The sequence below is a fragment of the Lepisma saccharinum genome, chromosome 16, assembly GCF_977018435.1.
Source record: "Lepisma saccharinum chromosome 16, izLepSacc3.1, whole genome shotgun sequence".
NCBI lineage: Eukaryota > Metazoa > Arthropoda > Insecta > Zygentoma > Lepismatidae > Lepisma > Lepisma saccharinum.
This window is the reverse complement of record NC_139244.1, coordinates 22,212,793-22,226,446: the sequence shown is the minus strand read 5'-3', so window position 1 is coordinate 22,226,446 and position 13,654 is coordinate 22,212,793. Positions and strand designations below refer to the sequence as shown.

The 13,654-nt window shown below is 39.8% G+C and overlaps 1 protein-coding gene across 1 annotated transcript in view; it reads right to left on the bottom strand.

Annotated features, from left to right (window-relative positions):
* Window positions 1-10,764, bottom strand: part of LOC145999974 (lutropin-choriogonadotropic hormone receptor-like) — a 304,703-nt gene extending 293,939 nt beyond the window's left edge. The window contains exon 1 of the mRNA XM_083137268.1: window positions 10,488-10,764. Within this exon, the coding sequence (XP_082993394.1) occupies window positions 10,488-10,504 (17 nt within the window). The 5' untranslated portion in view covers window positions 10,505-10,764. The remainder of the gene's footprint in view (window positions 1-10,487) is intronic.
* Window positions 10,765-13,654: the final 2,890 nt, after the last annotated feature.

The following is a 13,654-nucleotide window of genomic DNA, read 5'->3' as shown; positions in this document are numbered from 1 at the left end:
CTGACCATAGTCTGACCCCAGCTTATCTTCCCAAGGAAAGCACCTCAGACTACGGACGTGTAGGGTAAATATTCTGAATGACATCACGATCCAGTGGCCTCATCATTTTTCATTTCGTATTGAGCAGCAGCATGTGGTGCATGAATTTCTCTTTATGTGAAAGAGTGAAAATATTTGGCTGTCAGTAATTTCTTTGACTTCTACATTTGTAAGATTGATTGATTTGGTGTTTTAAGTCCACTTTATGCACAGGAAGGCTAATCGGGACTGGACCTACAGTTTAAATTAGGATTTGAACCACTTGTGTCTCCACCGGGTATCGAACCCGGGACCCCTTGATTACAAGTCGGCGACGCTACCACTGCGCTATCGAGGAGGACCCTTCTTCACAATACTTCTTTTTACAAATGTTAGTAGGGGGTCCAAATTTGGAGTACCTTTTCAAAACGCTCATTTTTGCACCTTTTTACTAAAATTGAAAATGCTCTTGGCAGTATTTCCTAAAGTGGATTCTGACACAGGGAGCCTTTGGCAACTTATTAGAAAATATTTTAAGAATAAAAAATCATTTTCTCTCTCTCTCTCTCTCTCTCTCTCTCTCTCTCTCTCTCTCTCTCTCTCTCTATATATATATATATATATATATATATATATATATATATATATATATATATATATATATATATATATATATACACACACACACACACACACACACACACACACATACACACACACACACACACACACACACACACACACACACATATATATATATATATATATATATATATATATATATATATATATATATATTGTTGCGTTCACTGGTTTCAATTACTTAAACTACGGGGATCGTTACTGTGAACGCTTTAGGGGTCAGATGGTAGAGCTAGGTTACGTTTATGGTCCCCATACAATCTCGCTGACAGGCTTCTGGCAGGGAGTGGAATGATTTCAAGGGATGTAGACGACGTACATCTTACCTCTCGGCCAAGCGGTTGAGTGTGGACGTCAGGCGACAGAGCACGGAGTCCTGAGTTCGACGGCCCACGGTCTTCTTGCCCGTGGCTTGGCGACAAAGCACACGATGGTCTTGAAATATCGGCCTTATAATAGGCGCCGGGAGGATAGTCTGACCGACGGCTACTAGTTGTAGGCCGTGGTGCTGAAGATAGTCAACTCGCGAATGTACTGCGGTTGCCTTAGGCGAAAGCTTCGTCTCGGTTTCTCGAGCCTGGCTGAGACCTCAAAGGTGTCGAGGTCTTCGCCTGGTAGATGGTATTCTTCTGGAGGTCCTTGAATTCTGAGACTTGACTGAGCCTCGAATTCTGGTGCTTAGGTCTTTTAAGCTGCTGGCAAATACTTCCTAGCTGCTTGGACAGCACTTCCGTATTTGTCAGCCGATGACGGGCTTGAACCCGGTAGTATCGAAGAATGCCGTGTCTCCTGACGTCATGTGTTTCCGCTATTTATGGAATGTTACCTTATGCTCTAAATTGTCGCTTGACCGAGCACTGATGTCTGGCGAGAGATTTCACCTTTTTTTACAGAGTCTAACTTGAATCGTTCCACAATATATATATATATATAAATATATATCGATCTAATGTTATTTCCAAGGCCTCCCCGACGGCACAGTGGTAGCGTCGTCACCTTGTATTCAAGGGGTCCCGGGTTCGATACCCGGTGGAGGCTCATACACTTTAAACTGTAGGTCCAGTCCTGATTAGCCTTATAGTGCATAAAGTAGACTTAAAACACCAATTCAAGCAATACTGTTATTTCCCTTCTTTATTATGGAATGTCCATACCACTGGCGTACGCAGAGGCGGGGCTTGATTGGGCTGTAGCCCCTCCCTAAATTTTTAGAAAATAAGTTCATTCAAATGAAAGCTGTAAATAACTCTGGAAAAAACAGTGGTAACTGAAACCCCGCCTTAGAATGGCCCCCCTTTCCAATTTCAATTTTTGTTTTCGATAAACTTTTACGACGAAAGTTAAAATGGAAATTATGAAATATTAAATTGTGTGTCCTGCCCCATAACGCAGCTTACTTTAACAATTCCAGCGCCTTCCGAAAAAAAACTTGCGTACGCCAGTGTCCATTACCATGTTACTTCTGTATCTTTCACGCAATGAGAGCTTCAAGAATTGAAATAAAACTCCAAAAAGCTGCTGATAACTTTTGCACTAGCACATGCAAAGATCGAGTCCTCATAAAAAACGCAGGACGCAAGAGAAAAGTTAATGTAAATACTCATGGACATTTTGCAGAGCAATACTTTGGTATCCCACTATACGTGCCTATCACAGAGATGACATAGTGCTGCTAATATTGTCAAAATTAAGAGTCGGGTCGCATCTGCCCCGTGGTAAGGAATTCCATTTTCCGGTTTAATACGGGAGAAAGATTGAGAAGCATTCTCTCACCCCCCCCCCCTCTCCCACTCGAAAATCAATCGTGCAAAAGATGGAGCAAACAGGAGGAAATGGAGACATCAAGAGATGACCGATCTTAAGAACATCAGAACATACACGAACGTAGGAAAAATTATAGAAAATAATAAATAGGGTGACAAAGGTCATCAGGAAAACAGAGTGACATCCACGATAACATTAAGAAGGTGCGATGAAAATAGGTAGTACAATTTCTTTTCACTAGATGTCTCTAACGAACAATCATAATATTTGCGTTACTATAATGCATACCTTCAATGTATACAACAGCTGCTTTGTTCAAGTAACACAAGTAAATAGTTGTTTCAACTATCTGCACATGCCTAACACATGTATGCTAATGCCTTTACTATTATTTCATATTTACTTCAAGCTCTGTATAATAAAGGAGATGTGGATGATATATAAATGGATATGTGGATGATTATACAGTATACGTATATAAATAGATATGTCCTGTAACTTTTCATGAAAAAAATTCAGTAGCACCATCAGGCCCCTCTATTTCTAAGATGTCAATTATAATATTTTTTACTATTTTTTCGCCTTGTATGAGATGATTTCTTAGCAGTAAATCAGATAACATTATTAAATACATTATTAAGGAAGCCCCTTTTCCAATCCTTGTGGAAACATTAAATATTATGTGTTGATTATGTGAAGTATCACTTTATATGTTTGAAATTTAAAAAGGTTATATTATTATACTTACTAATACAGTTTCAAAAACTACCCACAGAGATATTTCACAAGAATGACAGCACCAGAAACAACAGACGGGGAAGGGGGCGAGGGGGCAGATGTCCATACATACATCACCAAACTGTGGAGAACGATGGGTAAACCACAAATCTACGGACACTGGATTGTATTGATGCGATTGAGGAGGCTTCCTGTGGAAACTAGATCTGCTGCTTGTCGATCTGTTCATCGTTGTAGATTTATGTATTGCTGCCAATGGCGGTCATTTTGAACACCTATTACTTTGAGGTATGATGCACCAAAAAAAAAAATCGTATTTGCTGTTATTAGTGTTCCTGTTTTTAACGTTGAAAGAGTGTAAACTAGAATGCTGTAGAGAGGATTTAGATAGAGTACGGAATTGAGCTTTTCTTCCCTCGAGCGAATAACGCTCGACCAGGTAAAACGAGCGGCATACACTCGAAGCCCAGTAGTACACGTGTAACCGTAATTTGTCTGTGTTAGTGGGCCCTCAAATATGGATCGCGAAGTGAAAGAGACAGTGAAATTGAAACTTGAATGAACAAAGTCATCGTCTCCGTGTTAAAATGTAGTTTAGTCTATCTAACCGATACACAGTGATATATGAAAATCAAATAGATGATTGTGGGCTGAAACTAACAAGACGGATATTTTACATATGGGTCTACGATTATTGTCACATTAAAATGATATTCCATTGCATACGTTCGAGGGTGGGAGGCTCGAACGAGAACGAGCGAGCGAAAGTGGTCCCATGCAGCAGTGTTGTTAAAGGTCCAAGAACCCATAAATTCTAATGCAAGACCGGAACCTTTTCTCTTGAACAATTTGAATTCGGTACAAATTGAGTATTGTTTAATTGAAAAAAAAGGTTACTGGACCGAATTGAAATATTTTAAATATGAGAAGGTTCTTTATGGTATAGCATCCATTTATATTTGCTGATTTTCTCTCCTGGACGGGAATTGAATTTATTTACAATTCCTGGATCTTTAATAACCTACCATGCAGAACTCTAATGTGCGCTGCGACGCCAAGGGTCCCGGGTTCGAATCCCGGTCGGGCTTGGTTGTTTGTGAATGTCCATTCATCAATTTCATCATTTCATCACTCATCCCCATCTTCGCAAATTAGCCTAGAGGCACAAAACGCGAAGTAAAATAAATTAAATCAATCAATCAATCAAGAACTCTAATGTAAACGCCAAAATTATGGCTCTCAATATATCTCCAAGTAGTATTAGTAATAAATAAATATGATTGTTTTCATTGGAGCCCCTTTCTTGCCAGTTCTTCGTACCCTTGGCCCATCCATTCAACTTTCAGTTACCCTTCTCCAAAACCCCTCTAGCGTTTGTCTAATTCCCTCCTTCAAGGTACAGTTACCCTGCATTTACTTTCATGCAACATCCAAAGGTGAAGCAAGACAATACAATATCGACCATGTCGTAGCAGATATTGCCGTCAAGCCACGAACCCAGCGCAAACTTGCCCCATTATACCGCAGGACGGGGAGCATGGAAGAAGGCCCACTTTGTCATCTTCCATACAGCTTGGAAGATTCCCAACACTGCTGCAAGAAATAGTATTCACTGGCCTTAGAGGCGAACAAAAGAACCACAGCCCTTGCAAGGACTTCAGAGAGATGTATGTGGAGATGTAGCGGAGGTATAAGCGAAACATTGTTGCATAAGTTTCATTTGAGACTTCTATGTTGCCTGTCAGCGCATTTACGTGCACTTTTCTACTCATAGACTCGTTTCTCTGCAGCAGTGTGTTTTTGGTCATCTCTGGAAGCAAAAAAAATTTGAGTGAAAATCTGACCAAAGTTGTAATGGTCCGATCCACGATTCTGGCTACCAGAAAAGTAAATTCATCAAATACACTGCTGGACAAAAGAAAACGGACAATTGCATTTTTTGTGATAACGCATAAATTCTGATTAGAAGGCTAACCAAATGTTGCAGAAATTATTGGAATTATGAAAACATGAATATATTCAACAGAAAGCAAATTAAAATTTATTGTTAATAAGTTAAATTAGAACATAAACGAAAGTTACAGAAAACTACCAAAAAAAATAGAAAAAAAAATCTTAGCAATATAGCGCACACTACGACCATCATCATACTGCTTTTACTACCTCTTCACGTCTCATTTTCAAGCTAGCAAACTTACAATACACTTGCAAGAAAAACACCAGCAATGACAATGTCAATAATATCTGTTGCTATGGTTACTATGAACCAAAATTCATGCCTCTCTAGACATTAAACAAAATAACATCAACAGGAATTGAAAATCAATAAATTAAAACAAAATTGCATGAAATTAATTTTGAGCCTACTAGGTGTTCCAAATAAGTAAATAAGAGTAAATAAATAACTAAATAGATAAATAATAGACGGAAAAACTATGGAAGATGTTCAATAATGAATGTTCTATTGTTCAATACTTAACTGAGAGCGTAATTCATAATTAATTGCAATTCAGATGTCAAATATTAAGGTGTCCGTTTTTTTTGTCCAGCAGTATAGATTCTACTCACTTAACATACATATACTCATGCAGCTATGCAAGTAATCAATCGTTTCTTCTAGGAATATTATCGAGACCACCCTCTTTAAAATCGAGACGAAACTGACGCTGTGTATGAGAGTAGGCTGCATCCGTAGAAACGAGGACATTTATCTGCTAACACACCAAAAATCGTGCATTTTGAGTCAATTCAGAATTGTTTTACTATGTGACTTGTTCAGACAATTCAAGGAGGGGGGAGGACTGTCTCATTATTTAAAGGTAAGTTCTATTTTTTCTTTAATGTGGAAGAACATTTAATTTATAACAAGGAACAGGGGTGCCAGTGTTGTTGTGCAATTACGATTTCTATGATGTGAAATTGCACTTATTTCGAAAACTAAACTCCTATATCAATTGGATTTATTTTACGTTTCTTTTCTCACATTTTTGTATAATCGCGACGATGGAGATGAATGGTGATACGATGAGATAGATAAAGGGACAAACACATATGTACGACAACATAATTACTACAGAGGATTAACCTGGTTGCAGGATCAGGCGCCATTGCCTCGTTAGTCAGCAAATTCAGATAACAGTCATCATCTTGATTACGTCAAAATAGGTGGCATAGAAAGTAATATTGGTTTAGGGAAAATTTTCACATACATTTCCAATTTATTCAAGTATCATATCACAAGACTCTCGGACTGTCTCGTTCTCGTCTCGGTATCATCTCTACGACTTCTGCCGCTCGGAACAACAGTTCGTGGTTGCTTCTTCGTATTCAAAAACTCTTTTCTCGAAATATCTTCTAATGAGTAAAGCTTTGTCTTGACTATTCTAAAAATGGAAGTGGACGATTTGGTGCTAATGCCGTCTAACTAACACCCCGGTAACAAGGGCATTGTGTTTAACGGACAAAGAATTAGCCACAACAATGAATCTATAATTGGGACTGGCGCAGCGAATAAATCCATTCTCTCCAAGTAACCATGAATTTATTAACTTTTATCTGTGTCTTTGTTCGTGTTGTAAAAGCTTATTAACAACTCGGTACAGGTTGTACAAGTCATTGTTGTGGCATTATACTCCACCTCTGTATAACAAGGAGTTACTGCACACGTGCAGATTTACATAAAACAAGTTATTTCAGAACAGGCGGCCATTTTTCAAAATGGCGGACACATGAAAACGAAACCGCATTTACATGTATACATTGCCGTTTCAAGAGATAGAAACGGGTCCATTTTATTAAAGCTGAAATGCATAATCCGAAAGTCTCAAGCTTCATGACTAGTCAGTTGACTGGCCTTCCAGATGGCGTAGTTGTAACCTCGTTGCCTTGTAATCAAGAGGTCGTGAGTTCGATATCCGGTGGAGGAACATAGTGGTTCGGATCCCACTTTAAACTGTAATCCCGATTAGCCTATCTGTGCATAAAGTCGACTTGAAACAACAATTCAAACAAGTATTTGCAACAGTAGTAAAAACTGAAATTGTGAGCCTGAAGATAATGAACAATTTTATACACAGAATGAAAATTGCAAGAAAATAGCCATGAAAAAATACTACAATGGCAATTATTTATAATCATTCTTCCGGAATCTACAAATCATTGCATTGATATGATAAATTTACCCATATATGGGAGAAAAATCGCTCATAAGATCACGTTACGTTCAGAACGATTGTACAAAAAGTCATACATTAAGCAAAAATATACAGAATTCGATGTTAGATTCTCAAATATTACTTTGTTCTGAAAATTGGGACAAATGCAGTAACAGATACATTATTAAGTATACATAGATACGGCAAAAACATAGCATATGATTACCTATTCTCTCCCTAGATGGAGCACAGTTTCCGGTAACATAACAGGCAGCTTTTCCAAAGAAATTAGAATGTGGAAATGGAATTAGAAATGCAAAAGAAAGGAGAACTTGCTAGAGGTTCATGTTGCACAAGAAAAAAATATTCATTACTTAAGTTCACTACGGTCAGTAACTTATTTTTAACAATAAACATACATAACAATAGCGATGGTAAACTCTTTTTGTGTACAATTTAAGAAATTTTTCATTATCACCCCATACATGACTTTGAACTTAAGCTTCGCCCAAAACAAGGTCACTCGTCCCTCCTCTACATAAACAAACATAGACCAATTTTAAAATATGTATATTTCACTTGACATATATATATACAGGGTGTCACCATAATAAACGACAAACTTTCACAAGACGTATAGGACATCAAAATTAACAACTTTCGTTTCTAGCGGTTACTTTTGGAAGATGCGAGATTTCGCAAAACAGCATTTATCATCCTGTGTAGCCACTATCATTCATTTTGGCAGTCGGGTAGCATAAAAAAGCGACATACGCTTTGGAAATAAAATCATGTTCCAATAGGCTTTGTCAGTCACCGACATACACTTTTCTTTCAAGATATATACTGATTTATCACACTTATTCTGCTTATAGCATTTGATTTGAAGGTTTTGCCTTAAACAAGTACTTCGAAAATACTATAACGAGATATTTACTTATTTTGGTATCCATTATTTTTAATATTCACGTGCAAATGTCAACTTGTCGATACTGCAAAGAAGTGATTGCAAAAATTATAACAGTCTTGTCTCAAGTCAACGTCATCGTTAATTTGATTTTTAGGTCAAAATCCACTTTTTGCACAGATAGGCTAATCTGGGATTGGACCTACAGTTTAAAGTGGGATCCGAACCACTATGTGCCTCCATCGGGTATCGACCCAGGGACCTCTTTATTACAAGGCAACACCATCTGGAAGGTTCTTTATCTCTTAACTGTATCAGAGTTTACTTATCAAGACAAGACTGTCCTGTGACAAAAAAATCGAAATGTCTTAAATGTCCTATTAGTTTACAATTCGTTACTATGTAGCCTACTGACGACGATTACTAGGCCTGAGCCGATAACGATGTCGATGTATCGGTATCGAAAAGTATCAGTTAGATTTTATTTGCCCATACCGGCCGATACATTTGATGGTTCGCAAAAAAATGCAGAGCCGATACTTTCGAGAGATCTAATCGTACTGGAAGTTTTGCAAATGCGAAAAACTGTATCTTGTGATTACATAGCAGGCATATTTTACATTCTGATTTATTGTTTTAATATTTTGAAGCAAAACTCTGGTAAATTGATGCTTAGAATTGGAGTGCAATTCCCACTCACTAATATTAATCAGGATGTTGTAAAAGCTTATCAATTCTTATTATTTTCAAGCATCTGTATCGGTGGGAATCATCATTATCGCAATGAGCAAAACTGACAGAAAAGGCATAAATGAACTTGTATTTTGAATTGGGGGTGGCTACTATATAACTTTTGGCTCATCGCGAATATGAGGATGAGTGATGATTAGATGAAATTGATGAGGAGACGCTCACAAAGGAACACACCTGTCCAGGCCGGGAGTCGAACCCGGAGGCTTCCATTCTGTTGCATTATTTGAATACATTACAGATTGCTGTAGTATTACTGCGGCATCCCAAGGAAAGGTTGTTTTTTTTGCTTATTTCTTCAGTTCCATTTTCGGCCACTTTTGGCTAATCGCGAAGACGAGGATGATGACATTGGTGATGAGACACTCACAAAGAACACCCATGCCCAGCGATGAATTCATGTGTTGGTTCCGAAAAGGGAGAAGGTGGAATCCTCCGGAAATTAAAATGCCCCCACTCGAAAATTTCGGACAATAGCTAAGAAATTTAGCAACCATGTTCACGTTAACTTGCTTTCATTCACTTTAATTTAACGTAGAAATTACCTTTTCTGTTTTTTCATCGTATAGTAAGTACTGATTCAGTCCTCTTTAAAATTAAAAGTCAAAATAATGAACAAATTTAAATTATCATCCGTTTTGTTAACTGCAAAATTAAGAAATATGAAGGGTCAGGATACGCTTCAAGTTTGTGTGAAGGTTTCAACTGCTGAGGGTGACGAGGAACCAACAAAAAGTTTCATTGTTGATGTCTTCCACAGATATGCTCTAGAAAGGCTAGATGCCTTAGTTTGCTCTAAATGTAAATTATTGCATGCTATATTGCTACTTTATTGGTTCTCATTCTTAAAATTACATTTAATTACACTAAAGGCGAAATTAAAAAAGTAAAGTGCTCCCCTGTACTTTGCACCACGCCATGAAGACGTATAGGGGGTGTGGAGTTAGGGCTCCACACTTACTTGATCACGCCGAAGGTGGGAGTGATGTGATCAGCACCACGCCCCTGGCCGCTTCTACCCCCCGAAGCTTCCTCCAGGTACCCACTTTATACGACGCTGGGTGGGCGCCGGAGCCGCTTGAACAGGTGGAAAAAAATCCGGTTCTCCCCCGGCGTGGATCGAACCATAGTTTCTCGCATGATACTCAGACGCCCTAACGACTGAGCTACCGCGGCTATTCTTAAGACGTAAGAGACAATTTAAAAGTATTAGTATTGTTCTATTGTTGTTATAATTTGATGCCCCCATCCCCTCACCCCGGAGGAAAATGGCCTGATTCAACACTGCCCATGCCAAGGCCGGAATTCGACACCGGGACCCTTGGCATCGTAGCGCCCAGTGCTATCCACTCTGTCCGGAAGAAAAGGGTTTCTGGTACGATTCGCACGTGTATGATGCCGGTTATGTTACATTAATCACGTTCTTAAACGAACTGAATCGAAATAAGACAAAAGTTTAACAGAACTCTGGTTAAATAATAACGGTGTTGAAGGGAAATGATTAACAATCTTACCTTTGTAGCGGCTTCATCTGAGAAAGAACATTTCCCCCAAATCTCCCCAAACGATACTTCAGTGGCTTCCTCACAGAACAACGTTTCCCAAGCGGCGGTCAACTGTTAAGATTTTATTGTTGCATTGATTGTTGACTTAGCGTACGATACGATACGTTTCGGAGCTTCAGGCTGGAGCACAAGTTACTTAATGCCTCTTAATTTTCGGCACGGGATTAGTGACAGCGCAAGGCATGCTGTCGGAGAACTTTCGAACTAAGCACTGCACTCGACGGGATTTACGTCACACATCACACACGGACGAGCGAGATACTAAACCCGCATCTCGTCGGAAGGAAACGTGTAGGAGGAAAGAGGGGGGGAGGTTACGCATGCGTCCCGAGACTAGGACGATGCGCGTGTGGACTGGAGGAGAGATGAGTGGGAGACGACCCCCGGAAGACAAATTTGAATTCGCTCAGGTGACCGTATATCAAACTCCTTTGTCGGTCTCTTGGTTGCGGTAGGTCGTCGATGAGATTCCGTTTGGATTTAACTGTACGCAGCTTTCATCCGCTTGCGCTAGGCTTAATCGCGACGAAGAGGATGAGAAAAGAACTCGTGATACGAACAGCCGCGACTGAGCCACAGCTTTAACGGAGATGCAGATACAGCGATGCTAAACGGGAAACAGGTTGGGCCACGACCCCTTTACCCCCCTCCAGTTATTACCTTAGACAGATCGGAACGGATAAATGGTGCTGGACCTACAGTTTAAAGTGGGAGTCGAACCATTGTGCAGTGTGCCTCCACCAGGAATCGATTCTGGGACGCCTTGATTGTAACGTGACAGCGTTATCAGCACGCCATCGGGGAAGTTCACAATTTTTTTTTTAGAAAAATATATATACAGGGCGATTCAAAAAGGAATTGACGCTTTCTAATTTTTATTTCACCCAGCCAAATTAAGTTATGAGAGCGTGAGTTGCACGTACCTTTCACCTTAGTTCATTAGACGATCGCATTCCATTTCTATTTCGTTATTCTTTTTCTCTCAATCTATTTCGATGTATTTTTTAAACTAGGCGTGCGTAAGGGGTGACCTTCCGGTAAGGTTTTCAAAAGTCAACATCACTTCCACGTGGTACAACCTGGTAACTGCTTCTTGCAGGCCAACGAGGCTCTGGCGTCTGAATCTAGGGCCAGTATAATCCTCTGTAGGGCTGCGTTGTCCTTGTGTGTGCTGAGTGCCCCTTCACAGCCTCAACTTTTAACCTAGGTAAGGAGATTTTAGTCCTTGAAGGCAGAAAAGTTCTAGTTCTTGTTTAGCAGTGAATGAATGGATTAGTTTTAAAAATCTGGGAAGGAAGTTTTTAAGACATATTTTATTTTCTTGTTAGGGAGCTGTCCTTAACTTTGATTAAGGTGTTTCTCTCCGTATAACGTGACGGGCTGACATACAGGGTGGCCCAGAAAAAGGTAACCGAAACATAAGGTAACGAAAATTATTCGGTTACCTTTCTTTGGGCCACCCTGTACTTTGTGTGCTGAAATGCCCCTAATATACACATCAATCAATCAATACTTTAATTTCCTTTTCATTTTTTTCTCTTTTTATCTCTCCCTCTTCTTCTTTCTTCATTTCATTCACGGTCTTCCCCTCTTTAAAAAAAATCTTCACTGATAGAACGTCCCCTCTGGTAAGTATATTTACCAGGCTTATTGTCGTACAGGCACGTACACAGGTTATACATTTATTAACGGTACCCTCTGTATATGTGCGCATTGAAACTTTCATCAAATTGCTCACAGATTCTGATACACCCTGTACATGAGTTGGCCGCGGTGGCTCAGTCGGTAATGCGTCTGACTACCATGCTAAAGGTCCCGGGTTCGATCCCCGGCCGGTTCAAATCCGGGAACTTTTCTAACGATGGAAGCGGCCCCGGCGCCCACCCAGCGTCGAATAACATGGGTACCTGGGGGAAACCCTGGGGGGTAAAGGCGGTCAGGGGCGTGATGCTGATCACATCACCCCCACTCACGACCGGATCAAGAAAGTGTGGGGCGTTACCCCCACACCCCCTATACGCCTTCATGGCGTGGTGCTAAGCACAGGGGAGCACTTTACCTTTACATGAGTTTGTAAAGAATCATGGAACGAAAATTAGGAATTGAGTAAAATATACAAGGTCAGAAAAGTTAGATGATAAACCCAATTTCTACGAAAGGTTTTGAGCTAGCTACTCTCGTAAATGGAATTTGCAAGAACTGTACCGTCAATTGCAACACTATTAGCTTCAGTGCTGGGACTTACGCCTTTATTTTTAATCCCATTCATCAAATATTACGACTTTTACCTGTGTGGTTTTCTGGTTGAACACACGGTAACAACGAATGAACCAAACATTCTTTTCACGTTTTTCATGCTGAATATCACGCACTGCCATCTCTTTTTCACTGCGGAGAATTCAGTATAATTGCATTGATTGGCTTCAAAAGCTGGAATATAAAAGCCTCGCGTTTTCAATGGATTGCTGCACGTACGCCCGTTTATTTATTTAGCCAATGAATTTGAACTGCAAAATTTGGATTTGCGAGATGTACATTTCAGCATCCAGCTATTCAACCATGAGTATTGAGCCGGTTGGGAAATGTAATGTTATTTTATTCTGCATGGGGAAAAACGCTTTCGTTTTGTGCCTCCCAAAATTTTCAGAGGGCATTCGCTACGTTTCGTTAAACATTCTTAATTCCAGGGTGGCGAAAAAGAGTAGAGGTATTGGAGCGGTTCAAAGTAATACTTGGTACGAGGCCTATTATTTTTATTAATTTAAGTACAATGGAAAACCTATTTTGACGATGTTTTTGTCGATTTTATACTATTGCAAATCTGTGATTTTTCATCTCGTACTTCGTACGAGTGTCATAATTTCTTTCGAGTTAAAGTACGTAACACCTACACCGGCGCACACCCACACCTACACCCACGCACACCCACGCACATCCACCTACACTCACGCCCACCCACGCACACCCACGTTATGCAACAAGTTATTACGCAATGTTTACGCAACATGTTATTACACAGACCCGTATCTAGCGTATTGTTGGTTATGACGTAATGGGTGTCTTCTGATTGACTTACTGTTTCGGATGTTTTCATCCGCGCTTAGGTTACTTAAAGG